This window comes from Thermothelomyces heterothallicus (assembly GCF_042370625.1).
Source record: "Thermothelomyces heterothallicus CBS 202.75 unplaced genomic scaffold P884_scaffold_4, whole genome shotgun sequence".
Taxonomy (NCBI): domain Eukaryota; kingdom Fungi; phylum Ascomycota; class Sordariomycetes; order Sordariales; family Chaetomiaceae; genus Thermothelomyces; species Thermothelomyces heterothallicus.
This window is the reverse complement of record NW_027192565.1, coordinates 1,304,481-1,330,791: the sequence shown is the minus strand read 5'-3', so window position 1 is coordinate 1,330,791 and position 26,311 is coordinate 1,304,481. Positions and strand designations below refer to the sequence as shown.

At 58.2% G+C, this 26,311-nt stretch overlaps 9 protein-coding genes across 9 annotated transcripts; 4 read left to right on the top strand and 5 right to left on the bottom strand.

Annotated features, from left to right (window-relative positions):
* Window positions 1–715: 715 nt before the first annotated feature.
* P884DRAFT_290290 (uncharacterized protein) lies at window positions 716–3,765 on the top strand. Its single transcript, XM_069444050.1, has 8 exons — window positions 716–1,311; window positions 1,434–1,775; window positions 1,833–2,262; window positions 2,355–2,552; window positions 2,656–2,781; window positions 2,836–3,004; window positions 3,125–3,654; window positions 3,695–3,765. The coding sequence occupies exons 1-8, from the start codon at window positions 940–942 to the stop codon at window positions 3,721–3,723; spliced, it is 2,196 nt and encodes a 731-aa protein (XP_069300242.1). The 5' UTR covers window positions 716–939; the 3' UTR covers window positions 3,724–3,765.
* A 119-nt stretch (window positions 3,766–3,884) lies between these two features.
* Window positions 3,885–5,098, bottom strand: P884DRAFT_238356 (uncharacterized protein). The gene is made up of 2 exons (XM_069440080.1): window positions 4,541–5,098; window positions 3,885–4,450 (listed from the first exon to the last, which is right to left on the bottom strand). Exons 1-2 carry the CDS (start codon window positions 4,835–4,837, stop codon window positions 4,007–4,009), a joined length of 741 nt encoding a protein of 246 aa, XP_069300241.1. The 5' UTR covers window positions 4,838–5,098; the 3' UTR covers window positions 3,885–4,006.
* A 310-nt stretch (window positions 5,099–5,408) lies between these two features.
* On the top strand, window positions 5,409–8,517 carry P884DRAFT_238354 (ABC transporter transmembrane region 2-domain-containing protein). The gene is made up of 2 exons (XM_069440079.1): window positions 5,409–6,573; window positions 6,646–8,517. Exons 1-2 carry the CDS (start codon window positions 5,821–5,823, stop codon window positions 8,047–8,049), a joined length of 2,157 nt encoding a protein of 718 aa, XP_069300240.1. The 5' UTR covers window positions 5,409–5,820; the 3' UTR covers window positions 8,050–8,517.
* A 309-nt stretch (window positions 8,518–8,826) lies between these two features.
* P884DRAFT_267705 (uncharacterized protein) lies at window positions 8,827–10,410 on the bottom strand (the record flags this gene model as incomplete). The annotated part of the gene is made up of 1 exon (XM_069442132.1): window positions 8,827–10,410. The coding sequence occupies one exon, from the start codon at window positions 10,408–10,410 to the stop codon at window positions 8,827–8,829; it is 1,584 nt and encodes a 527-aa protein (XP_069300239.1).
* A 2,936-nt stretch (window positions 10,411–13,346) lies between these two features.
* On the top strand, window positions 13,347–15,786 carry P884DRAFT_238350 (gamma-glutamyltranspeptidase). The gene is made up of 9 exons (XM_069440078.1): window positions 13,347–13,536; window positions 13,602–13,783; window positions 13,842–14,105; window positions 14,162–14,222; window positions 14,280–14,378; window positions 14,440–14,488; window positions 14,542–14,597; window positions 14,653–15,190; window positions 15,293–15,786. The coding sequence occupies exons 1-9, from the start codon at window positions 13,533–13,535 to the stop codon at window positions 15,759–15,761; spliced, it is 1,722 nt and encodes a 573-aa protein (XP_069300238.1). The 5' UTR covers window positions 13,347–13,532; the 3' UTR covers window positions 15,762–15,786.
* A 319-nt stretch (window positions 15,787–16,105) lies between these two features.
* On the bottom strand, window positions 16,106–17,281 carry P884DRAFT_193488 (dehydrogenase-like protein; the record flags this gene model as incomplete). Its single annotated transcript, XM_069437761.1, has 2 exons — window positions 16,106–17,106; window positions 17,221–17,281. The coding sequence occupies 2 exons, from the start codon at window positions 17,279–17,281 to the stop codon at window positions 16,106–16,108; spliced, it is 1,062 nt and encodes a 353-aa protein (XP_069300237.1).
* Window positions 17,282–19,240: 1,959 nt separating this feature from the next.
* P884DRAFT_194245 (actin family) lies at window positions 19,241–20,966 on the bottom strand (the record flags this gene model as incomplete). Its single annotated transcript, XM_069437818.1, has 7 exons — window positions 19,241–19,306; window positions 19,377–20,210; window positions 20,264–20,350; window positions 20,404–20,450; window positions 20,499–20,723; window positions 20,794–20,816; window positions 20,932–20,966. 7 exons carry the CDS (start codon window positions 20,964–20,966, stop codon window positions 19,241–19,243), a joined length of 1,317 nt encoding a protein of 438 aa, XP_069300236.1.
* A 1,494-nt stretch (window positions 20,967–22,460) lies between these two features.
* Window positions 22,461–23,992, top strand: P884DRAFT_193343 (nucleophile aminohydrolase; the record flags this gene model as incomplete). The annotated part of the gene is made up of 2 exons (XM_069437748.1): window positions 22,461–22,644; window positions 22,713–23,992. The coding sequence occupies 2 exons, from the start codon at window positions 22,461–22,463 to the stop codon at window positions 23,990–23,992; spliced, it is 1,464 nt and encodes a 487-aa protein (XP_069300235.1).
* Window positions 23,544–26,084, bottom strand: P884DRAFT_283213 (transcription factor Tfb4-domain-containing protein). Its single transcript, XM_069443645.1, has 2 exons — window positions 24,661–26,084; window positions 23,544–23,999 (listed from the first exon to the last, which is right to left on the bottom strand). The coding sequence occupies exons 1-2, from the start codon at window positions 25,834–25,836 to the stop codon at window positions 23,928–23,930; spliced, it is 1,248 nt and encodes a 415-aa protein (XP_069300234.1). The 5' UTR covers window positions 25,837–26,084; the 3' UTR covers window positions 23,544–23,927.
* Window positions 26,085–26,311: the final 227 nt, after the last annotated feature.

Sequence of the window (26,311 nt, the reverse complement as noted above, 5' to 3'; positions counted from 1 at the left end):
TCAGATGGTATTGCGATCATAGTGCACATATTGCTTGTGGATCGGAGTGGTCAGTGGTGAAGATGCAGTCGGTCGGGCCGGGCTAGGCGGGCTGCCATCGCTAGATTGAGCATGTGCCCTCGACAGGGGCATACGTCAAGTGAGCTCCATCCACAAGCCCCCGACAGACGCTCGTGTACGGATTAGAGTTGCGTTGGCTGCCTCCCTGTGATTTCAGGGTTGGAACGAAGCGAGGAAGGCTTTCCTGGCCGTCGTGGCTGATTGGGCCGACACCTGGAAACTGGTAGAAACTCAGTTCAGTCTTTGCTCGCCGTGAACGTAACGTTAATCGTCTGGAATGAAATGAAGAGGTGCAACTTCAATAGTCAGTCGTCTGCGACGGTGTGCTGGCCAACGACCTCATGCATGCAAGCAGAACTTACCATTACGTTTTGATCGATAGAGGAGTGCATACGGATGATATACGGAGTGCTTTGGATGGATTGGGTATTTGATGGATTGCTCAAGGACATTTTGCCGCAGGGGATCCCCCGCCCCCGCCCCTCCAAAAACCGACGCGCAGCCCACCAGCCCACCAGATAGTCTCAGAAACGGGAAGATCAGCCCCGCAGCGCGCCACTTCCAGTGCAGCTTTCTCCCCCCCCTCAGCCAGGCAAGCTGCTGTATCCGTACTACGGAGGTGATTACTACAAGTAGCACTGGTGCAGTGCCTCACCTCAACTGGCACTATCGTCGCTATATTGCCCACCCTCTCGCTCGTCGCTTCCTTCTTTTCAGCTTTTCAGCTTTTCAGCGGCATAAAAGCGACGTAAAACCCCACGGCGAAAAGCGCTCGCGCAATTGCAGATCCCGCTTCAAACCAGGATAACTTGTTCTAGAAAGCGAAATCCGAGAAGCACATTCACAACCACCACCACCACCACCACCAGCAGACCACCCATGGCAGGCCCCCCCTCGCCCGGCGGCGAAGGGCCAACTTTCGCACCTCCGCCGCTCCCGCCCGGATGGATCGCGCAGTGGGACGCCTCGTCCAAGAAATACTACTTCGTCCAGCTCTCGACAGGCGTGTCACAATGGGAGACACCCACCGAAGCAGCGCCGGTCGGCGGCACGCCCGCCGCGCGGACTGATCACCCTTACGGTTTGCCGAACCAAGGAAACGAGAGTGCCGAAATCATCGTTCATCCGGACGGCACCCAAACCGCTAGGTACCCCGATGGCCGCCTCGAGCCTGTGCATCCTCGAGAAGACGGTGGCTACGGGGAAGGCACGAGAGGTATCGGCGGGGGAGACAGTGATCGGGGTCTCGGGGTATGTCTCCTCTCTTTCTCTCTCTATCTCTCTCTCTCTCTCTTTCTTTCCGTTCGCTCTCAGTGCTCAACGTGTCGAAACAACACTTCTGATTGCGTATACTGACGCACCGCTCGTTCTAGTCATTTTTAGGCAGCACTCTTAGCTCGCTCAACGGTAAACAAAGCGGTGGTGGATCTCACGGAGGCGGCAGCGGCCTCGGCGGCATTGCCGGGCAGGTGGTGACGGGGCTGTTGTCCCCTGGTTCGAGCGGCGGCCACGGTGGCAGCCACAGCAGTAGCGGCGGCATCGGTGGAAAGCTTGCCTCGCAACTGGCTTCCAACCTGTTTTCATCCGGAAGCAAGCCGTCATCTCAGCCCCAAAACTACCACGGCGGCCAGTCGTCTGGACATTCTTCCTCCGGCGGTTTGGGAGGCATCGTCGGAGGGGTTGCCAACATGCTCAGCGGTAGACCCCACGGCTCGGTAGGTCCAACCGAACATGGCGTAAGACAATCGCGGCCCACGCTGACGAATGGATAGAGCCACAACAACTTTGGCTACTCCAACACGGGGCAAACGGGCGGCTATAGCGGACCCGAACCACCTATCTCGTACCAGGCGCCGTCGCAACCCGGGACCACTCCGTCCTTCTATGGCACCGCGTCCTCTTACCATGCTCCGGCCCAGCACCAGACACCGCATTCACAATATACTCCGTCTTACGGCTCTTCCGCCGGCCATCACCAACAACAGCCATCACACGCCCAAGGCTATGCCTCCCCCCATCAGAGCCAGCCGCAGCAACCGTACGGCCAACCTCCCTCTTATGGCGCGCCGCCCCCCGTTCCGGCGCCCTACGGCCAGCCACACTATAGCCAACCCCATTACGCCAGCGGCGCCGGCTACTCGGCCTACCCGCCGCAGCCACAGTACGCTACGGGCCAACACCACCACGGATACGGAGCAGGCAGTAGCAGCAGCCATTATCACTAGGAGAGTAACCAGGGAGCCGAGCAGTACCAGCCTCGTTATTTGCTACCCCAATGGCCATGGTCGTCGCAGGGACCGGGACCGGGACCGGTGCCGATGCCGGGGCCCGAAGGGCCACCGCGACGGGGCGGGGTATTGGTCTGGGAAGGGGACCGCTTAATGATGAGACCGGGGTCGCCCCAACCAGCGGAGAAGAATCGGAGGAGGCAGAGGAGGCAGAGGGGGCCGAGGATACCGCCCCGAGCGGTGACCGCGGAGGAGAGGGCGGCTGTGAATGAGGTGCGGAAGCTTGTAGCTCGGTATCGGATAGTGACGTGGCAGGGGTGGCCGGACAGGAAAGGTGATCTTTATTAGAGACGAGTTCGCTGCGTAGCACACATGGACGAGTGCTGGCAGGAAGACGGCGATCGGCATCATGAACTTCGTGGCAACCACGAGTCGGTTGGTGATGAGGGATGTGGGCAAGCCGGATCCATCCAGCAGGTCAAAAGTGAAGAAGGTGCGAGTGGAAGAGAGGATAGAAGGGCAGGAGGGGACGGGATAGGTGTACAAGATCTGGAGATGGTGGATCAGAATCCAAATCACGGCGCCAGTTCGGGTAACGCAATTGGACATGACGAAGATGAGCAGCGCCGGAGTGTTCGACGCGGCGAAGGATCCCCCCAGAGGTCAAGTCTGTGGACATATGTCAAGCAGCATGGGGCTCCGTCGGGCGAGTCGCGGTACGTCACTTGGGAGGCACGGAGAGGGCCGAGACAAGGACAGAACAGCGAGCGGCTACCTCGAGCTTCCGGGAGAGATCCTGTTGGCTGGGCGCCTCTCGTATCGACTGGGCCGGCCAGTACCCCAGTGTCGAGCAGCCAGCCGGCAGGGTCGTTTCAGGTTGCCGTGCAGGGGACACAGGTCCCCATTGAATATCCGACGGCTCATCGTTACCCGCTAGTCCATGGGGCTCCCGCGCTCAGTGGGGACCCAGCTTTCGGTGTGAATCCAGTGGTCGAAGGGGATGCGACCGTCAATCAATGCCCGACTGTCGAGGAACATCCGGTTCTCGATGAAAACCCGGCACTCAGCAGAGATGGGGTAGTTGACGAGGTCGAGAGTGAGATCGAGGATGGCATGGCTTTGCCTGCGGCTGGAACCGAGGAGGCACTGGGTGCTGTGACTGATGAGGGGCCTGAGTGTGTGCGTCAAGATGATGGGGATGAGCATGGGATCGAGGGTGTGACTGAGGGCGGGCCGCAAGGCACCTCGCAGGCGGGCCTGGCTCTACCCGAGGACCAGGGGATACAAGCGGCCGGTACGGTTGAGAAAGGCGGCGGAGACGAAGGGGGGGAAACAGGACTTGAAGAGGTGGATGAGGGCCAGGAAGGTGTGGAGGTGGAAGGGGACAATGGGCAGGACAGGGACAGTGAGGCAGATGTCTATTCCGTGGGGGTAGATTGGCATTCATGATTATAGAGAATGATAGCGACGGCATTCGATTTGGATTTCTCTCAAGTACGTTCAGAGGTGTTTCCGTCACGGTGAGAGCAGCGAGAGGGCCGTTGATGTCGATTTTATGAACTTTGTGCTGTCCTTAGTGAACCCGCTTCTCCTAGGGGAAGAAAAGAAAAAAAGGAAAGAAAAGAAAAAGGGGAAGAAAAGGGAAAAAAAAAAAGTTGTTGCATCACCACCAAAGGCACATGCCATCAATGAATGACCAGCCGAGGAAGGTTCTTACATTACTGTCTCTTCTTGATAGCCTCCTGTCGTACGTCGGCGTGAGCCGAAGCAATCAGTCCGTGGATGCCGGAAACGATCCTCCGAGAAAGGAGATACGCTGCGACGGCGACAGCGACGATATAGCACGCCGTACCGGCTAGCGACCGGGGTAGGAGGTTGAAGAGGAACGGGTCCAGGATGATGTCCACGTCGACGGGGGGAACGCTGCTCATGAGCGAGGCGTCGGTGGTGTAGTAGTCGGCCGCGGCCAGGATGCGCAGCAAGAGGACGGAGGCCTCCCGCTCACCGGTGCCGCTGCCGCTGCCGCTGCCGGGTGGCGGCGGACCACCCTCGGGAGCGAGCGACTGCCGCGAGACGGAGTAGGCGCGCAGAGAGGCCATCAGCTCCGGCGTGTCCCATACCGTAGCGAGGGGAAAGGTCGAGACGGTAAGATCGGTGGGTTGCTGGCGGTTTTTCCTCTTAGGAATCTTGGTTCTGGTTCGGCCGACAAAACAAGACGGGGCGACTGAGAAATTTGTTTGTTGGTGACTTACCGTGGCCGGCCAGCAGACACGCACTTCATAACGCCGGTTAGGCGTGAGATGGTCGAGGAGGAGCCATGTGGCGGGCCCTCGGGGTTGGTCTGCAGAGGGGAACCGGGCGGGGAGCCGGGTCCGGAGGGTGTTGTTGGTCGGTGTGAGGGTGCGCAGGCGGAGATCGGAGAGGGCCGACGGGTGCGCGAGCGGAACGTTGACGGCTTCGGGCCCGAGGAAGATGGTCTTTTCGGTGTTGGCGAGGGCCGCAGAGAAGAAGCTGATGACAACGGCCGCCGACACCAAAGCGGCCCTCATCGTGGGCAATATCCCCCGACGCCGGCCTCTGCGGGAGTGGGATACGGCAGCCTTTGTGGGATGTCTTCCAGCTGACGGAGAGCGAGACCCAGGTCCGGGTCCGGGTCCGGTTGTGTTCCGGCTCCGGTTCCGAGTGCCCGGCGGTGGTCGCCCGAGGTCGCCGGTGCCAGGCGGGGTGGGACCAGCGAATGGCAGCTTGAGCGGGTTGCTGTCTTTCAAAAGGCGAGCCCGGAAAGCTTCGATAGCTTCGAGTTGTATTTCCGCACGGCACATGCATGGTAATTCTGTTATCTGTGGAGTGCACGGAAACACAAAATACGCGTTACGGCTATGGAGTTACCCCAGTATTTCCCCGGGTTATGCACCAATCCGAAGCCCAGCACTGGGGCCGTTCAGGCAGCCATCAGCCAGTGAGAAAGCGCCGTTAGTTATCCAAGGCACAATCACATGCTGAACAAGCGCAAGTTGGCAAACCCCGGACCTGCTTGCCCATTCCAGCAAGTGGGTGACGCAGGGCCGAGGAAACAAGACAGCGGCACCACCAAACCAGGGCAGGAACCGCCATCTTTCGTCGATTTGCGACTTTTTGCTGACAATCCCCAGCAAACCATCATGTCAAACCCAAGGCTCTGAACGCTCTTACGCAGTACGCACACGTGCGCGCACATAACATACCTATACACACGAACACATACATACATACATATATATACATACATACATACACATTCACGAAAACCTCGCGCAGAGCTTAGCCCGGTAAGTACTGCAGGGGCGTTCAGCAACCCGTCAAGCAGTGCCTCTTAACAGAGCGCCCGAGGAAGGTCCGCCATTCCCGCCCATCTCATCAAGCTCGGATTCTGTACGGATTACATACTTCTCGTCCCGGCCGTTCCACCCCGCTTTCCCGATGATTGCCACCGCGCGGCCGTGACCAGCCACGCCGCCCTGCCTGTCAACGTCTCCCACCGCCAAAGCCCGCAATGGCGCCGTCGCCATCCAAGCCGGTCGCGCTGGGCGGCACCGCCGCGCGCGCCCGCACCATCCGCAGCATCGTCACGCAGCTCACGTCCATGTATCTGCGCAATCGCTCCCGCATCTCCCGCGCCATCTACATCACCCTGTTTGTCGCTCTCGTCAACCGGGTCCGCAATTCCATCGCCGATCAGAAACGGGCCTCGGCCCGCGAAGCAGAGGAGCGCTCCCGGACGGCCGGCACCACTTCCATGGCGGGCGATGACGAAGAAGGGAGAAAGAAAAAGGTCGGGCTGAACCGCGAGTTCCTCCGCTCGCTCTTGAGGCTCCTCCGCATCGTCGTGCCGGGCTGGCGGTCCAAGGAGACGCAGTACCTCATCAGCCACAGCTTCTTCCTGGTCCTGCGCACCCTGATCAGCCTCAAGGTGGCGGCCATGGACGGCGCGATCGTGAAGGCGCTGATCAAGGGGAACGGGCGCGAGTTCCTGATGCGCATCTTGTGGTGGATGCTGATCGCCGTGCCCGCCACTTTCACCAACTCGATGCTGGCATACCACCAGTCGGAGCTCTCCCTCCGCTACCGCACGCGGTTGACCGAGTATATTCACGACAAATACTTGTCTCACCTGACCTTCTACGGAATCTCCGCCCTGGACGACAGGATTAAGAACGCCGACCAGTTGATTGCCGTGGACGTCACAAAGTTCTCAAACAACCTGGCCGAACTCTACAGCAACCTTGCGAAACCGATTCTGGATATGGTGAGCCCACATCTTTCCCCCTTGGACAGAGGTCGTCTCGCACTCCCTCCTTCCCGCTGACCGAGAAAACAGACAATCTACACCATCTCGCTCTCACGCGCCGTCGGCGGCGAGGGCGTCGTCTTCATGTCGCTGCTGGTCCAGCTCTCGGCAACAGTGATGCGAGCGTTGACGCCCCCGTTTGGCAAATACGTGGCCGACGAGGCGAGGCTGGAGGGCGAGTTCCGCTTCCAGCACTCGAGGTTGATAGACCACGCCGAGGAGGTCGCCCTGTACGCGGGCCACGAGGCCGAAAAGGACACGCTCGACAAGGGCTACTTCACCCTGATCAAGCACATCAATTACCTCCTTCGGAAGCGCTTCTACCACGGCTTCATGGAGGACTACGTCGTCAAGTACATCTGGGGCGCCCTGGGACTGATCCTCTGCAGCTTTCCCGTGTTCTTCAAGCTCCCCGGACAGGTCGTCTCCAGCATGGGCGACCGGACGGAGAGCTTCGTGACCAACCGGCGGATGCTCCTGGGCGCCTCGGACGCCTTCGGCCGTCTGATGTTCTCATACAAGGAAATCATGGAGCTCGCCGGCTACACCTCCCGCGTTTCCTCCCTCCTCGACGTCATGCAGGACGTGCAGGCCGGCAAGTTCTCCAAGAAGCTCGTCTCGAGCTCCGACACGGAAGCGAACGCCGCCGTGCTCAGGGGCCGTGGCAAGACCTTTGTCAGCAACGACATCCAATTCGTCGATGTGCCCATCATCTCCCCCAATGGCGATGTCCTCGTTCCCGCCCTCTCCTTCTCCCTCAAACAGGGCGATCACCTCCTGGTCGTCGGCCCCAACGGCTGCGGCAAGTCCTCCCTCTTCCGCATCCTCGGCGGTCTCTGGCCCGTCTACGGCGGCACCGTCTACAAGCCGCCCTTCCACGAGATCTTCTACATCCCGCAGCGCCCGTATCTCTCGAGCGGCACCCTCCGCCAGCAGATCATCTACCCGGACAACCTCACCACCATGCGCAACAAGGGCGTCACCGACGCGGACCTGGAGGCCATCATCCGCACCCTCTCCCTGGATCACCTCCTCGACGTGTACCCGGATAGGTGGGATGCCCAGGCCGAGTGGAAAGACGTCTTGTCGGGCGGCGTGCAGCAGCGCATCGCCATGGCCCGGCTGTTCTATCACCGGCCCCGCTACGCCATCCTGGACGAGTGCACCAGCAGCGTCACGCTCGAGACCGAGAAGGTCATGTACGACACCGCCAAGGATTTGGGCATCACCCTGATGACTGTCAGCCACCGGCGCAGCCTGTGGAAGTACCACACACATATCCTGCAGTTTGACGGCCAGGGACACTACGTCTTTAGCAAGCTGGACGCCGAGAGGCGGCTGAAGCTGGAGGACGAGAGGGAGGATCTGGAGGTGCTCCTGAGGGGCGTGCCCGAGATCGAGAGGCGTGTGAAGGAGTTGGCGGGTGAGGATTAGGCATCCACAGCACGAGATCAAGAGGGAATGGAAGGGGATCCTCTAGAAGCCCACCAGCCGGGAGGAGAGATCGAAGGGAGGTGATGGAGGTATTCATTATCTCCGCGGAAATGTCCTGGGCGTGCCGTTTCCCTCGGCACTTGTAGCCCTCGGGTGTGCTTCGGTAGTGCGGTCGCTGGGAAGGCTCTCTTGAAATGGAGGAGGTGTGGAGGGAGGACCGCCAATTGAACTGGGTGGAATGATGAGCAGCAGTCTTGTGTATCACTAAGTAACGTCAAGAGTGGTGCATCACGCATGAGTAAGGGAGGTTATGTGTTGAGGCGCGGGGAACACGGAGCATTCCAACTTTATATATAGGAGGGAGCGTGGATAGGCTTTTCTGAATCACCCACTCATCCGATACCACCACATTCCTAGAGGCAGTTTCACTGGTCGTTCATACTCGTTCTTAGTACATGGCCGAGAACCAAGGTTATTGATGACACAAAATTCAATCAGCGGTTTCCTTTGTTGATACGTTTACAGTAAACAGCAAGAAAAAAAAGAAAAGAAGAAAAAAAGGTTCAACCAAGGCGCGCGCCAGAAATGTCCTAGAATTGGTGGTTTTGGAATTGTACAAGAAACGAAAATACGCCAATCCGTCACGGTCGAGACAAAAAGAACCCATGCTCAGCAACAAGTTCTTTTTTTCCCTCCCTTTCTTTCCGACTTTTCCTCTTTCACCCCTCTACGGCCACTCTGACTCTTACTTCCCTGTTAACCTAGATTCCCACCATCTTACAGCCCCGAAGTTGCAGCACTGCCGCTCGAGGTAGTAGCCGACGGCGCCTCCTCGGACGCGGTCACGGTGACAACCTCGTCGTCCGGGCAGCTGTCATCATCGTCGCTGTTGCCCGCATCCTCGCCCGTCGACGCACCGGAGGTCTGGCTGGGAGCGGCCGACTCGGTGGTGGAGGCGGTGACGAAAGCAGTAGCAGTAGCAGAGGCGGTGGTTGCGGAGGCGGTGACGTCCTCATCAACCTTGTCATCGCCGCTGCCGGTCTCACCACTGCCGGTGGGCGAGGCGGTCGAGGTGGCCGAGGCCGAGGACGCGACGCTGGTCGTCTTTCTGCCCCTGCCCTTGCCCCTGCGCTTGCCGTCTTGGGTCGAGGCCGAGGATGGGGACGCGGTGGCCTGGCAGTCGGCGCCGGCGACCGTGACGAAGACGGTAGAGGCGGGAGCGGTCACGGTCACAGCGGCCTCGGTGACGGTCACGGTGGCCGCGGCGGCATCGCAGTTGCACTCGGTGCCGCTACCGTTGCCGTTGCCGTTGCCGTTGCCGTTGCCGTTGCCGTTGCCACTACCGCTGCCGGGAGAAAGGCCCACGGTGGTGGCGGCGGTAGCGGTGGGCCTCTTGACGGTGACAGTGCGGGTGCCGGTCGTGGTGATGGTCGCGGTGGTGGTTGTGTCCGTCTCAACGGCAGTGGCAGAAGTTTCGACGGGGCTCAAGGTGCTGCCGGTGATGACGCCCTTGGAGTGTTCGGAGAGAACACTCGAGGTAATAGAGGGCACAGCAGTGACAGGGCAGACAGTCGTAGTAAGGACGATAGTGTCGGTAACGATAGCAGTAGTGAGAGCCTCAGTAGGGAGGTTGGTGAGATCCTCTGTCCTTGCAGGGCAGTCAATCACCTCCGGCAAGCACGAGGTGACGGTATGGACCGAGGTGGTCGACACGGTCAGGGTGGTAACGCCGCTTCCAGTACCGGTAGTCAGGGAAGGGGCTGTGCTAGTGACGAGGCTTGCCGCGTCCGAAGAGACCCCGCTAGTCGCGGAAGCAGGGGCGGCGGTAGAAGTCTTGGCGGGGCTCAAGGTGCTGCCGGTGATGATGCCTTTAGAGTGTTCAGACAGGACGCTCGAGGTGATAGAGGGCACAGCGGTAACAGGGCAGACGGTCGTAGTGAGAACGATAGTGTCGGTAACGATAGCGGTAGTGAGAGCCTCAGTAGGGAGGTTGGTGAGATCCTCTGTCCTTGCAGGACAGTCAATCACCTCCGGCAAGCACGAGGTGACGGTATGGATCGAGGTAGTCGACACGGTCAGGGTGGTAATGCCGCTTCCGGTGCCGTTGGTCGGGAAAGGGGGGGCACTGGTGACGAGGCTTGCCGTGTCCGAAGAAACCCCCGTGGACAGGGGAACAGAGGCGGTGGCGGAGGTGGAATCCGAGATGGCAGCAGAGTCATCCTCCGGCGAGACAATGATGCCCGCAGTTCCATTGTTGAATCTCTGGTGGAGACGCATGTACCGGGGGTGCCTCTTGCTGTAGGCGGAGGCGGCGGGCGTGAGAGCGGCGAAGAGGCCGAGCGTGAGGTAAGTCGCCTTCATCTTGACAGCTGTTGGGGTGTTTGTATGTGCTGTTGTTGTTGTGGTGGTGGTGGTCTAACGGTGTTGGCGTCTAACGTTCGATGTGCAACCAAGCTGGATGAGCGGTCCCAGAGCGGTCCCAGAGTGGTCCAAGAAACAGCGAAATGAGCGAGAGTCAACTCGGCTGAGAAAGCAAGCGAGCAGACACGGCCTGCTCGTGCGGAAGAAGAGAATGGAGACACAGCGAGGAAGTGGTCAGAGAAGCGAAAGTTGTTGAGCGGGCAAGCAGAAGGAGTGATGCTTGACCTTTGAAAGAAAAGACAACACCTCTGCCAAGAGGAGATAAAGGAATCTTGAAGAGAGAAAGGGGGAGAAGACGAGACCTTGGTCAGACTCGGCGTCCTCACGCGAGCTTTATGAGTGCAGCATCCTCGTCTCCGTGGCATCCCGAGCGTTCGATGGCATACACTAGCTGGGACCCATGGAAGCACCCACAACACGACAGGGACCGCGGAAAGATGTGGGCAGGGGCATCGTGTGTAGCCGCCGCCTGAGGGGCCTCCTTTGCTTCACCAAGTGGGTGCAGGCCTGCAGCCCTTAATCAACGGGATCCCCACAGGGGACAGGCGGAGAAACACGCGGCTCTGTTGACGAGGGGGGTAACGTTATGGAGCACGGTGCGTAATCCGCACCAAGTTTCCATACTGCAATTGATCCAGGAGTTGTCCCATGGCGCTAACAGGGGCTGGCCAGCCTTGCTATCAGGGGCCAGAGGGAGAGGGGTGCGCGATGAAACCGAGACGAAATGCCCAGCCAATCGTCGGCCTGGCCAGCACACGAAAGTGGTAGTTAAAGAGCCAAGCACCCCGATGAAAACATACCACAGTACGGCTTGTTTCTGTACAGTTCTGTAATCCAACATATGCGTCAGTTAATAAGTGACTGCGTAGGTCAGAGCTCCTCCGTGGCACTACAGAGCACTGCGTATTGCATGACCGAGCGGGACAAATACACTACCTGGTACCCTTGGGAAGGCAAGGATCCGTAGGGTACTGTATGTATGTCCATCAGAGGTTGTACAAAGTCAACTGCTGGGCGTTTATGCAGCCAGACCGACGGTGGAAAGGTTATCCTGACGGATCTCCTTAGACCACGAGCCGCAGGAACTTTTCCAGGATCTGGGCCAAAAGAAACCCGGTTGCCGTAAGGAAAGATCGCCGAGGAACTCTCTTGCCATGACGCCGAAACTCGGCTGTGCTTTTATGCGGAGCAGCCAAGCGTTCGCTCTGTTTCGTTGCCGAAAAGCGAAGCAGTTCTTCGCATTGGTGCAGCAGTCGCTGGGGGCAGACAGCTACATCTTCCACCTCTCTTTCTCGTCCATTTTCTTGGTGGTCGAGTGGTCGAGTGGTCAACGACGGGTAACCACAAGCAGGGACGGTTTGCCTTTTCCAATATTCTCGAGGACACTGACGATTCGCTCAACGACCGCGCGTTTTGAGATCGTCGCTAGCGCCTGAAGCAGACGTGCTTGTCTGTACAATGTACCTTATCCAGAGTATTAGCCAATTATTAATGACTGACATGCGGAGGCTCCGTGTGGACAGACTCACCAGAATGCATCGTGTGAATGGCCCGAGCGAAAATTGCCAGGACCGCGCAGAAGGGGGTCAGTTTCACAATGACCCACTTGGACTTAGAAGCGCACCTTGCTGTTGGAACTGTGCTCTGATTGGCCAGGGTGATGACGATTCTCGAGCGAGGGTCCATACACTGGAGAAACGCCATCAATGCGAAACCGCCCAAGCTTGGAACCTTGACCGGCGAGGCCCAGGTGGAGATGAAGCAAGATCGAGTACGGAGTAATCTGTACGCTTGCTTGAGTACAAGTACTGCGTACAAATTAGCGTAGGGACCAGCTTCCTCGGAGAATGTATGTTTGTATATCTGTCACGCGTTGCGGCACCGAGAGCCAGGAACAGTGCTGTGGTTTTTTTTTTTCCTGAAAAGCGTTCCTGAAAGGTGCAGTACAGAGTAAGGATTACTATGTACGCAATTGTTATAAGACAAGGGCGTTCGCAGTTGATCCGCTCAGAATCCGCCCGAGTCGAGCTGTGCGAAACTGGCACCTCCACTAGTGATTGGTCTGAAGAGAGCGTACCAGCCTGCCCAGTCGTATAAAAAACAAATGAGGGGCAAACCGCCCATATCCGTGTATTTGTATGTACGCAGTCGGAATCTGTTTTGACTTGTAGGTTGTTCATTGCTCCGACTGTGGCTTGAGCCGGTGTTGTCGGCGTCGATAAGGTTAGCACCTGCGTTTAAATATCGGTACGTTAAGGTTTCCTAGGCTGTGCTCAGGTCGGGAGCATCGGATCGGCTGGAACGCTCGATCAAACCCCACGCCGGCACCGACAATCCGCCAATCCGGGGAGATCATGTCCGTGCTAGACTTCTTCAATTCGATTGGGCAGCCGATATTTGACACTCTTGTTGTCTTTGGGAAGCTGCGGCCCGCTCTGGTTCGGGTGCTGAGTCCCTCGGAACTAATGCTGCAAAATAGACGGTGAAAGTAGGACGTAAGGGACTGAGAAGAGCACTGCCAGTGGCAGCATGACTGTGGACTCAGGCGCGGGGTTTGCGCTCTCCGTATCGCACCTTCCAATCGTGTAGGCGGCGGATCTGGGAGATAACTACCTAGATACCGCAGTATGGCGGGGTGACCAAGGCCAGGCAGTCGAGTCCAAGTCAGCCAAGATAGATGATCACCAACGAACTTGAGACAGAGCCTGAGCGCCTTCCATAAAGGGTTAATTCGAGGCTTCCTAAAGTGCGGGTTAGGGATTTTGCGGCTTCTCTGCGCTCTCCGGGAGTAAACTCAACTCCACCGGAGTTTATCTGATTGCTTCCAAACCGCAAACCTCCTTAAGACGCCCTCACCTCATCATTGTGAAGGCGTTTAATATATATATATATATATATATATCTTTGGCTCACTCTGCGTTCTTCGGCAAGGAATACCTAAGGGGAGTCGGCTGGATCGCTCGATATCTCCCTCGCTGCTTCTGCGTAACGTTGTTATCTGACTTTCTAAACTCGAAAGAAACAACAAGAGCCCGCCACTCGAGGGTCTGGAAAACGACACTATGCGTGCGTTGAGCTTGGGACAAGCACACTATTTCACAAAACACGGTTTAGGCTGACCACCTGTTTAGTCCGGCCATCGTTGCTGCCATGCTTGCTTTCGCTCTTCTCGCAGCCCGGCCCATGCTCGGCATCCCCCCTGGCGCAACAGCGCATCATCTCGGATCTCGCCAGTACTCAAGGCAGCCGAGGAGCCGTTGCCAGTGAAAGTTCGATATGCTCCAAAATCGGGATAGACACGATAGCGATGGGCGTGAGCCTTCCCGTATCTGAACCCCGCATCTCAACACAGGTAGCTGAGGAAGAAACAGGGGTCCGCGGCCGATGCCATGGTGGCAACAACTCTCTGCGTGGGCGTCATCGGCATGTACCATTCCGGCATTGGTGGAGGAGGTTTCATGCTCGTGCGTGACAAGCACGGAAGGTATGAAACCATCGACTACAGGGAGGCTGCCCCGGCCGCCGCGAGCCGGGACATGTATGAGCATAACCCGGACGCCAGCATCCGTGGTGGCCTAGCGGTTGCTGTACCCGGCGAGCTCAAGGGGCTAGATTATCTACATCGGAAATATGGCGTGAGTCGTAACCTCCGGTGGGCAAGGATCGCCATTAATTTGGTGTCTTCGTCCAGGTACTTCCGTGGAAAACGCTCGTCATGCCTGCGGTCCGCGTCGCCCGAGAGGGATTTCAGGGTGAGTGTCACGCCAAGCTCTGAGCTTAACCAGCCCGGCTTACACAAGTGCTCAAAGTTACCGAGGACCACGTCCGCTACATGAAATCGGCCATCAAGGACAACAGCACCTTCCTTGTCGATGACCCGATATGGGCTGAAGACTTTGCCCCCAATGGTGAGAAGGCACAACTCGGTAGGACCCAGTATGGACCCGGCTTAACATCACCACTCAAAAGGCACTCTGGTTCAGCTTGGGGATATCATCACGAGAAAGCGCTATGCGGAGTGAGTATAATAGACTCGTATTCTGTCAGGGCACGCTAACAATCTCCTCCCAGCTCTCTGGAGAAGATCGCCAACCAGGGGATCGACGTGTTCTACAGAGGGGAGATTGGTGAGTGTACCTCGCGTTTTGTGTGCTTGGGGGGGACCGTCGCTGACCGGCAAAGCCGAGTCCATGATCGATTGGATCCAGAACATGAATGGGACCATGATCATGCAAGACCTCGACGAGTACCGTGTTGACGTGAAACCGTCCTTGAACATTACATACGGTGATTACAGGCTGTTCACCACCAAAGTACCTTCCAGCGGCCCCGTCATGTTCAGCATCTTGCAGACGATGCAGCAATACGATCACGCAGACCTTACCGACGCCAACCTGACAGCTCATCGCCTGGTCGAAGCCATGAAATTTGCCTATGGGGCACGTCTACAGCTCGGCGACCCAGAATTCGTCGACAACGCTGCCGAGCTGGAGACCCAGTTACTTAGCAACGACAGAGCACACCACATTCGGCAGCGCATTCTGGACGACAAGACCCAGCCGGTCGAGGCCTACGACCCACTGCTCCTTTACGTGCCCGAGAGCCACGGCACCTCGCACATCGTCGCCGCCGACGCGTCCGGCTTGACCGTCACATCCACGACCACCATCAATCTCCTCTTTGGCGCCCAGATCATGACGCCCGACACGGGCATTATCCTGTAAGCATCCACTCTCCTTTTTGCCAACCCACCCTTTCCCCATCCCCTGTCGACTGCCTAACCATTTCTAACGACACAACCACAACAACACCCACCGCTCAGGAACAACGAGATGGACGACTTTTCCCAACCCAACCGGCGCAACGCCTTCGGCTTCGCCCCCTCCCCGTCCAACTACATTGCCGCCCGCAAACGGCCGCTCTCGTCCATCACCCCCATCATCGCCGAGCACGCGTCCAACTCGTCGGTCTTCTTCGCCACGGGCGCCGCGGGAGGCTCGCGCATCATCAGCGCCACGACGCAGGTGGCGTGGCACGTGCTGGCGCAAGGCATGGGCATGCGCGACGCCATAGCCGCGCCGCGGCTGCACCACCAACTGACGCCCGACGTGCTGCTGGTCGAGGACGGGTTCAACCCCGGGACGGTGGAGGAGCTGGCGGGGAAGGGTCACGAGGTGGAGTGGATGCGTCCCGGGTTGAGCGCGGTGCAGGGGATCATGAAGTTGTGGGATGGCAGGTTCGAGGCGGTTGGCGAGCCGAGGCAAGTTAGTAGTGGGGGGTATAGCATCTGAGAAGCACCCCGATGATTTTTGATGGTTTTTTTTTTTTTTTTTTTTTTTTTTTTTTTTTTTTTTTTTTTTTGGGGGGGGGGGGGGGGGGGGGGGTCCGATTGGGGAATTCGGGGGACGAAGCGTCAGGAAGTAGAAGACACCATCATCACATTACCGTGATGTAGCGTATTCGTTATTTATCTCATTACATACATACACCCAGTCGTCGACCCCATGCATGATCCAGCAGCGAGGCCTTACAGAAAACACCAGCCAACTCCTCATCTCCCCCCCCCCCCCCAACCCCGGTCTTTCAAATCCAATTCGTAACTCGCATTATCATTTTTAAGTCATCATAACATTTTTCATCTGCTAGTGTCCACCACATAGCGGCCCACAATCTTGCCCTCTTCCATCAGGTTGTACACGTTTTGCAACTCGCTCAGGCCGACCACCTTGTACGGCACCTTGATCAGGCCGCGGCGGAAGAAGTCGAGGGCCTCTTGGGTGTCCTGGCGGTTGCCGACGTAGCTGCCCTTGATATTGATCATGCGGATGACGGTGTCGAAGACGGGGGCCTTGAGGTAGGCCTTTGCGGGCAGGCCGATGCAGACGACGGAGCCGCGGCTGCGCACGTACTCGGTGGCCTGCTGGAACGGCTTCTCCGAGACGGCGAGCAGCAGGACGGCGTGGGGGCCAAGCCCGCCCGGGGTGGCCTTCTTGACGTCGGCGACGAGGTCGGAGCTGGTGGTGAAGTCGACGTAGGCCTCGGCGCCGAGCGCCTTGCAGCTCACGCCCTTCTCGTTGCCGCCGTCGATGGCGACGACGCGCAGGCCCATGGCGCGGGCGTACTGGATTGCCATGCTGCCCAGGCCACCGCCGGCGCCGACGACGGCGACGAACTCGCCCGGGCGGGCGCCCGACTCCTTCAGCCCCTTGTAGACGGTGATGCCGGCGCAGAGGACGGGGGCGACCGCCTCGAGGTCGCACTCCTTGGGGATGCGGGCCACGTGGGCGGCCTTGGCGATGGCGTACTGCTGGAAGCTGCCGTCGACGGTGTAGCCAGAGAGCAGGGCGTGCGGGCAGAGGGGCTCGTCGGCCTGCATGCAGAAGCTGCAGGCCAAGCAGCTGCCGTTGAGCCACTTGATGCCGGCGTAGTCGCCGATCTCGATGTCGTCGACCAGCTCGCCCTTGGCCACGACAACGCCGGCGCCCTCGTGGCCGCCGACGAGGGGCAGCTTGGTAGGGATCGGCCAGTCGCCCTTCATGGCGTGGAGGTCCGTGTGGCACACGCCCGAGTACTTGACATTGACGAGGACCTCATCCGGGCCGGGCTTCTGCACGGGAATCTTCTTGTAGGTCACGGCTGGGACAAACTAGTTAGTCGACTCGTTGGTTCTGGGGCTATCGAAGCTCATCAGATGGAGGGGGGGGGGGGGGAGAAAAAAGAAAAGAGGGAAAGGTTGTGGGAAGGACTTACGGCCGCCCGACTTCTCGACAACCTGCGCCCACTGCTCGGTCGGGATCTCGAACTTGGTCATTTTGCTCGTTGAATGCTCCAGACGTGAACTCGGTGCTCTGGTGCTCCTCTGTCTCGTTGGAGTCGAGGATGAATGGGATGTGTGTGGTAAGGTGGTGACAAGACGATGATGTCACTTGACGCCTGGGTGACTTTGGTATAACAAGTGATGTCTCAAGTCGAGTGCCTGTCAGAATTGGCCTTCGCTTGATGAGTGCTCAAGGCGGTTGCTGCTGCTGAACATGGGAAAGCAAGAACTGCCACGCCATGCGCAGAGGGGTCGCCTCCTGTTATATACTCGCTGCCCACGGTCGCGATCGGTATTACGACAGACAGCGAGAAGGCCCGCCCCGATGTGTTTGGCAGCAAGGGGAGGCGCCGAAGTCTGGTGCGTGACAGGAGATCGAGGGGGAGAGTCGGCAGCATCGCCGGTATAGGAAGGTGGAGAGATGCGGATCGATGCAGTTTAGAACTGCACAGGCCAGAGAGAACGTATGATCTGGGGGTGGCGATTTCGTTGTCCAGAGCATCCGCGGATTCGAGATTCCACCGAGTTTGGTGACAGCCTGGGTGGTCTGACCTCTCTCAAGTCGAGATTGGATGTTTCTTCCCTGGGTGGCTTGGGTCGCCAGGGCGGAGCTCCCCGGAGAAGCGGAACCGCTGCGCCGCTAGCTAGTGTGCGCGCTAATCAGCCCTGCGGGCCTGCAAGATGCTCGCTATCTCTTTCTTGCGCACCAAGTTAGAAATGTCAATTGAACGAGTGCCATGTAGCTCATTGCTCCTCTACCTCTATGCCTATCTTCCTCTTATGAAAACAGAATCGAGTCTCGTGTTCACCAAAAATAATAAGAGAAATTCTAAGATAAAGGAATAGATTTCGAATCAAGCAGCCCGACTTTGGTAAGCTCAGGTATGTATGGAGCAGACCTCCAATTGAACAGGCTTTAGTTCCCATACCTAGTCTCCTACCTACGCAAGCTAGTTAGGTGGGTGCTGTACCGGTCAAGTTGCCAATGTATGCCGATCCCAGACTATCGCCTGCAGCAGCTCTCTTCCCCTCCCTCGCTCCCCAGGCCACTCAGAAGAGGCCGCCTTTCCGAGTCTACAAGTAGACCCTCCCCCAGATTCCCTCGCCCCGAGAGAGCAGGCACAGGGTTCCCCGCAAGATATCCGCTTCCCCGGAGCCAGCGTTCGGTGGCCCCGGCCGTTGTGGGTACACTGCAACCTCCCCTAACCGTATATATCACGCACTACAGGTAGACAAGCACCAACCACCACCTCGCACGGCTTCCGCTTGAGCGAAGGAACAACCCCTCAAGACATGTTAAGCTGGCTCTGTGCGGGAGAACGGGGTCATGCCGGCATGCATGCATGCATATACTTGACACGACACGCATCGAATAGCGCCGATCAAGCTCGGGGCCGGTCCACTTTCTTGACCTCCTCCTTCTTCTCCATGCGGGGGAGAGTGCGGGGGTGGGGAGATCTGGATGCCGACGACGGAACGCGATGCGTCGCACCAGGATCCGTTGTTGCGGCTATTCTTGCGTCACGAAGGAGAGGGGCTAAACTTGCAGGCTGTAGTGTAGCCAAGGCCGGTTTTCTACCCATCAAGCGGGACCGGTCTTGCCAAGTCAAGATACGCGTGTGAACAACGCTTCTGATAAGCCTGTGGAGATAATAGCCCCAGAGGAGAGCAGTCTCGTATTCTTGCGGACCAAACATACCGAGCTTCTGCTGCTGACTCGGCAATGGCGACTTGTCGTTGGAAGAACCAGGGGCCCAAGCGCCAGTTCAGCAGAAACATTTGGGACATCACAACGATGAAACACGCCGGTCCCACGCTCCAGGTGAGCCCAACAGCATATCAAGTTGACGTCTTATCCCTATCTGCTTTTTGGCGCCGCCTGTAGAAACACCGCCGTCCTCTCATCGTGGGAAACAGTCGCCCGCTCCCTACAGTGATGCCAGAAAAATCCTCTTAAGAGCCACCCGGGCCGCCCAGAAGGGCAAACCTCCGCACGATTCCGGGTCCGTACTCTTGGTACTGTCGGACAGTTAGTTCAACCATACCATCGGTATAATATATATATATATATATATAAAGGAAGCATTACCTCTGCCTTGGTGTGGCAGTACGACCGGAACTCCGGTGTCTGGCCCAGCAAGCTGCCTCCGAACCACGGGCCGTGGCGCTGCCTCTTGTGCGTAATGACCTGCACCTCCAGCCCTCCGCTCTTGGCGCCGCCGCTTCGCAATTCGCTCTGGCGTATTCTGGCGTCCACCAAATGCTTAATGTCGCGTTGCAGTCTGCGGCCAAAGTCCTTGTAGAGCGTGCTGCCGCCCGACAGGACAATGTTCTTGTACAGGCCACGTCGCACATCGATGGGCGACGACTGGATGACGCCGTCGACGACCACGGGCAGCGGCGTCAAGAAGTCGGACGAGTAGATCTCCGGGTTGAAGAAGATTTCGGGCGCCAGGAAGCGCTCGTAGCCGACATCGACGGTCACCTGGCGGCCACCCGGTTGCGTGACGACGTGCTTCAGGAACCGGCTGCGGTCGCGGTCATACTTGGCAAACTCGTTGACGATATCCGGGCAGACATAGCAGTACTCCTCCTTGATCTCCTGCGCCGTCTTGAGGGACGAGTCGGGCTCGCCACGGTCTCGGAGGAGAGACTGGACAAAGTAGGTAATATCGCGTCCGGCAATCGGGATCGATTTGATCGAGGAGCCGATAACGTAGCCCTCCGCCACCGGGATGACGTGAGTGACACCGTCACCAGAGTCGATAACCGTGCCAGTCAGAGACCTATCCGTGACCTTGGACGACGTCCACGAAGCCGCGAGCGCTAGAACTGCCTGGACAGCAATGTAGAGACCGGCGCAGTTGAAGGACTCGAAGAAGATCTCGGCCGTGTTTTCGCGGTTCTCGGGAGGATTCAGGGGCTGAATGTGCGTTAGAACATGGTGCTGCTGGGAAATGGTCATGATGGTCTAACCGGCTCGGTGAGGAGGAAGTAATGATCCTCGGGCTCTACCCTGAGGTATTTGAAGATCGAGTTGGACCAGAACCTCTCCATGTGATCCTGCCGCCGGTCATCAGCTTCGTCCTTTCGCGCTTATCCCCACTTGAACTGACCCAGTTCTCGATTTGCCCGTGTCTGATCGGGTAGTGTAACCCATATCCTGGATCTTGTCAGCCCGCATTCTCTTCTTTTGGCGGAACCAGCTTACCTGGCCCCGAGGCAGCCGCGATGGCCTCATCACCGATGAAGAAGTCTAGATCCTCGGTCCCGCGCTTCGCCGATAAGTGACCAGTCGGCCCAGCTCCGCCGGTGAGGAAGGAAGGCTTGTTCGCAACGGCGGGGCGACCGGACCCCGAGCCGCCACCGCCCGCGCTGCCCTTGGTCGCGATCGCGGTTGGGAAGACGAAGGAGGGGGAGTCGTTGCCGGCGAAACCTGACGAGGCGATAGGTCAGCTGCGAGACGGCGAGACGGCGGGCTCACACATGGACTTTCGAGAACGAACCTAGCTTAGAGAACCCCGTGCCGCTGCAAGGGAGTGGTCAGTCATGGGCAGACTCGAGACGGGCGCTGGCTCCCTCCTCCCTGTCCCCTGAGAGGGGAAGAGAGAGCGGGGCTGGGGAGCTCTCGGCGTTGCACTTACTTGTCCATGACAACGGCTGGGGTTTGGTTGGCCATTGTTACAAGATGTGTGCAGCTGCGCGCAGCTACTGCCCGTGTTTCCGCGCGGTCAATACAGCTGACGATGCTCGACAGCACTGTGTGTTGTTCGGCGTCCAGGCAGACAGTGGAGCGTTGAGGTCCAAGATTACGTCTCCCAAGCTCCCAAGTGGGATCCACGCTGCGCCTTGTGTGCCAAGAACCGGGTGCCCCGCCGGCTACGGTGGTTGAAACCCGAGCCTGCGCAAAGTACCCCTTCAAAAGCGGTCAAGGCAGCTTTCCTTAGCATGGACTGGTGCACTGGTGCCAATTCGGAGAGATGCAACCTCGAATTGAGCCCAAGCTCGCGGTTGCAACTCGCCTTGGCCAAGAGCAATACCAAAAGAACCGCAATTAAACTCTCGAGACACAATTGAGAAGCGAGCTCGAAAACAATCTCAACCGCGAAATCGTGATTAGGCAAGAGCGTTGTCAGCCATTGCCGCTCCCCCCATCACTCACTCACCTAAATAACAAACAGCATGCGCTCCCAGATCATCATCAAATTAGGAAGCAACGAGTCCACTCAATCCCACCTGGTTTGACATCGGTCCTCGGCGACCACTGTAGAGGCCCGATTTTAAAACCAAAGATTAGGTGCAGGCCATTTCATCGCAGACGGCTACCTTTTATGGGCGTATATGGTGACAAACCTCCCACCGTCTTTAGACCCTCGACGTCTCTAACCCTCCCCGGCTCTGGTTTTACTCAATCCACCACGGCATCCGACCACCTGGGCACTTATATTCACCCAGTTCCTGGAAAAATTTCTCTGACTACTTCTAAGCGACCATGATCCGTCCTGTTCGTGTTGGATGCACCCTCTAAAAGGTCTTTTTTTTTTTTTTTTTTTGGTTCATTGGAGTGGTTTCCATCTTCTCCTAGAGGTCGGATTTCCGTCATCTCATCCCCCTCAGCCGAAGAATCTTTGCGCTTGACGTTCCAGCCATCGAGAGATAGCCACTACCACGAGAATCAGAGCCGTTCCCGTCTGTCCATGCCCGCAGTAGTCATCCATCGCCATTCCTCTCTGCCCTAGTTGCAACCTCGTTTCCTCGCAATCCAGCCACCTAAACTGCTCGATTCCGGACCCAAGTCCGGTATCCTGAAGACAACCAATCCTGTCAGGGGCGACCGGCCGCACAGCGACAGTCTCTGGAATCTCGTTCCTCGCCCCGTAGGGTGGAAAGACTGTCATACACTCCGCCAAGGAACGGACTCGGAACCTTATATGATGTCTTCTTCTCCCGAGCAATGCGCTATCTTCCCTGAGGGGGATGGCACCGTCGAGGGCCTAAGGAGCCGAGCACCTAAGAAATCAATTGCGTCTATATTCGTTCACGCAGGAGCGGGCTATCACAGTCTGGTAAATGAGAAGGTGCATCTTCAGGCATGCACAGAGTAAGTTTGCCCATTCAAGCCAACCGTTAGTTGAAGAATCTAATCTGTACGGTCAGTGCTGCTCGTGTCGGGATGAGTTTCCTCAAGGCCGGAGCAACTGCTACGCAAGCTGTCGAAGCGGCCATCAGATGTCTCGAGGATAAGGAGATTACGAATGCCGGTTTTGGGAGCAATCTGAACATCGATGGCGTGGTCGAGTGCGATGCCACCATTGTCGACCATCTCGGAAGAAGCGGTGCCTGTGGCGCCGTTGCGGGTATGTACAGTACCTTCCGGCGGCGTCCCTCATTGCATGATCTGTTCTCAGCTAACACTCTGCCCCAGGCGTCAAAAACCCCATCTCCCTGGCCAAGAAGATTCTTGATACCAGCAGTCAGCCTCTGTCGCTCCGCAGGGTTCCTCCCAACATACTTGTCGGCCCAGGAGCCAAGGAGTTTGCAGAGGAGCACGCACTGAAAATCGTCCGGAACGAGTTCCTTGTCTCCAGGAATGCGAAAGATCGATACCTCCGCTGGAACGAAGATCTGAAGAGGGCCGAGGCGCGAAAGAGGCCCCGTACGGCGTATTCCGGCGTAAACTGGAGCGGCCAAAGGACACCATCGCCGGGTGCCTATGACAAAGCCGCAAACCCCGCTAATGATGTGCAGCTTCGGGACCACGCCAGTGCCATTCTCACAGGCACATGGAACGAGGGTCAGCCCGATTCTCCGGATTCTGGCCGGTCCCCCATCGGCGAATCCGCGTCGCGTACAGCAGCGGATTCTTCGGCCTCTCCTGCCTCTCAGCCACCGGGAAACTGGTCGGCATCATTAGAGTCGACAGAATGTGTGGGCTTGGGAGCTGAATCACCGTATCCCGCATCAATGCCTCTCTCCTCTCGTCCAGTCAACGACGGACCGGCAAGTTGTGACGACACTGAGGCACATACGGGGGATGGTAAAATCGAATACCACGATACAGACGGACTTGGCACCTCGTGTGACAAAGTCAAGAGACACCACGCCACCACACAGAGTCCCGTAGATGTGGAACAAGTTGCGGACATGGTGACGGATACGGTTGGGGCAATTGCGGTTGACCTGCGGGGCAACATTGCAGCGGGATCCTCGTCAGGAGGAATCGGGATGAAACACAAAGGTCGCACCGGGCCTGCGGCTCTCGTGGGCGTTGGCACTGCCGTTGTGCCCGAGGATCCAGACGACGATTTCGCAACATCCGTCGCCGCAGTTACCAGCGGTACCGGCGAGCACATGGCAACGTGTATGGCTTCGAGCAAGTGCGCCGAACGTCTGTTTCAAGGCACCCGTCGCGGACCTGGCGGACGCGACATACCCGAGGAGGATGAACATACCATAATGGAGTCTTTTATCTTGGACGATTTCATGAACCATCCCGGCGTCAGAGACCAGCCCTCGGTCGGTGCCATTGGGGTCATGGCTGTCAAAAAAGACCTTACGGGGATCTACTTCTACTTCGCGCACAACACCGATTCTTTTGCACTGGCGTCTATGTCGTCGACCGAACGCGAACCCCTCTGTGTCATGTCACGCCTGGGTAAGACCGGGCGTGTCGCCCAGGGCGGACGGAGGATTCGGCTGGGATAACGTGCTCCTACGAAAGCGCATCTGGACTGACTTATGGCGGCATTGCGGACGCATATCAGGCGTTGTTAGAAGTGGAAAGGATAGCATCACTTACATGGGGTACTGCACCTTGATTGACTCACATTGCACTTTGTCAGAGTACCTTCATAGATTAGCAATACATGTCATTGCTTGATATTCACGCATGTGACAAACTACAGAAGCAGGATCGGTGAGGCCGCTGTGAGCCTGGGTTCTCGATGCCGACCAGCAGCAGCCATCAAGCAAAACCTAACAAAGTAGTTTGACAAGTTCAAGGGATCTGTGGGACACGGCTCAATGTTTTTGCAATACGTCCGACTGCTTTGCTTTGCTCTTCCCTAACGCCATGCCTACCCAGACGATTTTGTATGCCCCGAGGACGCCATGGTCTACAACAGCAAAAGTTGAAAAAAAAAAAAAAAAAAAGAAAAAAAAAGGAATGTTTCTCGCCACAAATCAGCCGGAAACCCCTGAAATTCTCCATTCTCCATCCCCTCAAGCAGCAACAAAGCACATTTCCCTCAGATCTCCCCATTAGGCCCAACCTTCCTCTTCTCCTTCCTGCCCTCACCCATTGAGCCGCCAGCACCTCCGGAAGTGCTGGCGGCGTTCGCACCGCCTCCCGGCCGCCCGCCCCCCGACACCACTGGGCACTTCCCATAGTCGCCCAACGCCAACACCGTCCCACACGTCAGGCACTCCCCGCCGGGGGGCACCTCGCAGAAGATGCTCAGGCAGACGGAGCAGACGAAGCCGGTGTCGATGACGTTGCGGTGGCAGAAGCAGGCGGCGCGGAAGTCGACCGCGTCGGCGCTGGGGGTGAGCAGGAGGTCGGCCACGCTGGCGCCGAGGCCGAGCTTGCCCGTCCTCCGGCGCCCGCCGGGGCCGCCGCCGGGGACGGCCGCGGCCGTCTTGGGGGCGGCGGGGCCCTTGCCCGGGTCGGCGCCGCCGCCGGAAGGGTGGGAAGGAGCCGAGCCGCTGCCGAAGCCGAACATGAGGTACTGCAGCAGGCCGCGGGGCTCCGCGGCGCGGATGAAGGTGCCCCGCGTGATGAAGCTGGCCTGCTCGAGGAAGGTGGCGCTGCCGCGCAGGGCGAGGGTGTCGATGGCGACGCGGGCGTGGGCGGCGGCGAAGACGGCGTTCATGGTGGGGATGTACTGGGCGGGCGCGCTGTCGCTGACCGAGATGATCAGGATGCGCGCGTGCAGGCCCGCGAGGCCGCCGCTGCTCGTGGACGTGCTCGGCACGGGCGCGGGGCCGACGGTGGCGCCTGCGGTCACGGCGGTGCCGGTCGCCGCGGCGGCGGCGGCGTGCGCGGCGGTGGCGGAGGCGCTGAAGGAGAGGGCGGTCTTGTTGATGTGGGCGAGGGCGAGCGTGAGGGCGCCGGATATCTGAGGCGTCGTCGTGGAGAGCTCGGCATCGGTGGTGTCGTCGATCAGGGCACGGAGTGAGGTGAGGAGGGACTTTTCTATCTGGGCGAACTGCGGGTATTTGTTCGCCGAGGAGGCTTTGCTGGTGGCGTTGCTAGCATCTTGCATGTCAACATCCCGAGCGGCCGCCTGTTTTGGCGGCGTTGGGTAGAGCCAGACTGCGCGGTTGCTATGGGCGGCAATGAGGGCGACCTGGTTCGAATTGCTGAAAGCGAGGTGGGTGTTGACAAAGACCAGTATATTCGCTATCGCCTTGGATACAGGGAGCACTTCATTTAGGGCGGCCCATGCGCGTGGGTTGGTGTCGATGATGATGGTGCACAGCGACGGTATGTCGTCGGTGTTGTACACCTCATAATGCTCCGAGGCATCGACGGCATCTTGGACGTTCATCTTGAGCCGTCCGCTCTGTGCCGCTTATTAGGCTGTTACTGACGATTGGCACCGGGGCATTACTGCAGTGCGCTGCGATTGCTGCGATTGCGGCGATTGCGGCGATTTTTACGCAGCCACTCAGTATCGACTCCTCAAAACGGGAGTCCTTTCCAATCCCAGCTCCCTCGCTTAAGGCCGGCTTGTCAAAGATCCAGAACAATGCTTTTCAGGGCTGGCGTCTGTCGAGCGTGGGTTATACTGCCCCGTTTGCGCACGCCACGTATTAGAATGCGTGGGCGATCTCGTCGCGTGCAGAAATGACGTTAACGCGCCGTCTGGAAAATTGATGACAGCGAGAGGCACCGAGTTGGCGCGGGCCCACGTGAAGACTTAGCCCAGGCCCAGGCCTCCCCCACTCTCACATGGTTAGCGAGGACACTGGTGGGATAACTAGCTTACGCGTGGGGGCCTGGATTGGTGGGGCATTTACGCT

Coding starts and splice junctions, on each gene's coding strand:
- P884DRAFT_238354 (XM_069440079.1), top strand. CDS start 5,821: ATGGCGCCGTCGCCATCCAAGCCGGTCGCGCTGGGCGGCACCGCCGCG. Junction 6,574..6,645: donor CGAAACCGATTCTGGATATG/GTGAGCCCACAT, acceptor CCGAGAAAACAG/ACAATCTACACCATCTCGCT.
- P884DRAFT_238350 (XM_069440078.1), top strand. Junction 14,223..14,279: donor CGCCCGAGAGGGATTTCAGG/GTGAGTGTCACG, acceptor AAGTGCTCAAAG/TTACCGAGGACCACGTCCGC. Junction 14,598..14,652: donor GTTCTACAGAGGGGAGATTG/GTGAGTGTACCT, acceptor TGACCGGCAAAG/CCGAGTCCATGATCGATTGG.
- P884DRAFT_238356 (XM_069440080.1), bottom strand. CDS start 4,837: ATGAGGGCCGCTTTGGTGTCGGCGGCCGTTGTCATCAGCTTCTTCTCT. Junction 4,451..4,540: donor GTGTCTGCTGGCCGGCCACG/GTAAGTCACCAA, acceptor AAAAACCGCCAG/CAACCCACCGATCTTACCGT.
- P884DRAFT_283213 (XM_069443645.1), bottom strand. CDS start 25,836: ATGAACGTCCAAGATGCCGTCGATGCCTCGGAGCATTATGAGGTGTAC. Junction 24,000..24,660: donor GCGACTATGGGAAGTGCCCA/GTGGTGTCGGGG, acceptor GCGCTTTCGTAG/GAGCACGTTATCCCAGCCGA.
- P884DRAFT_290290 (XM_069444050.1), top strand. CDS start 940: ATGGCAGGCCCCCCCTCGCCCGGCGGCGAAGGGCCAACTTTCGCACCT. Junction 2,263..2,354: donor CCACGGATACGGAGCAGGCA/GTAGCAGCAGCC, acceptor TGGTCGTCGCAG/GGACCGGGACCGGGACCGGT. Junction 2,553..2,655: donor CCGCGGAGGAGAGGGCGGCT/GTGAATGAGGTG, acceptor TTCGCTGCGTAG/CACACATGGACGAGTGCTGG.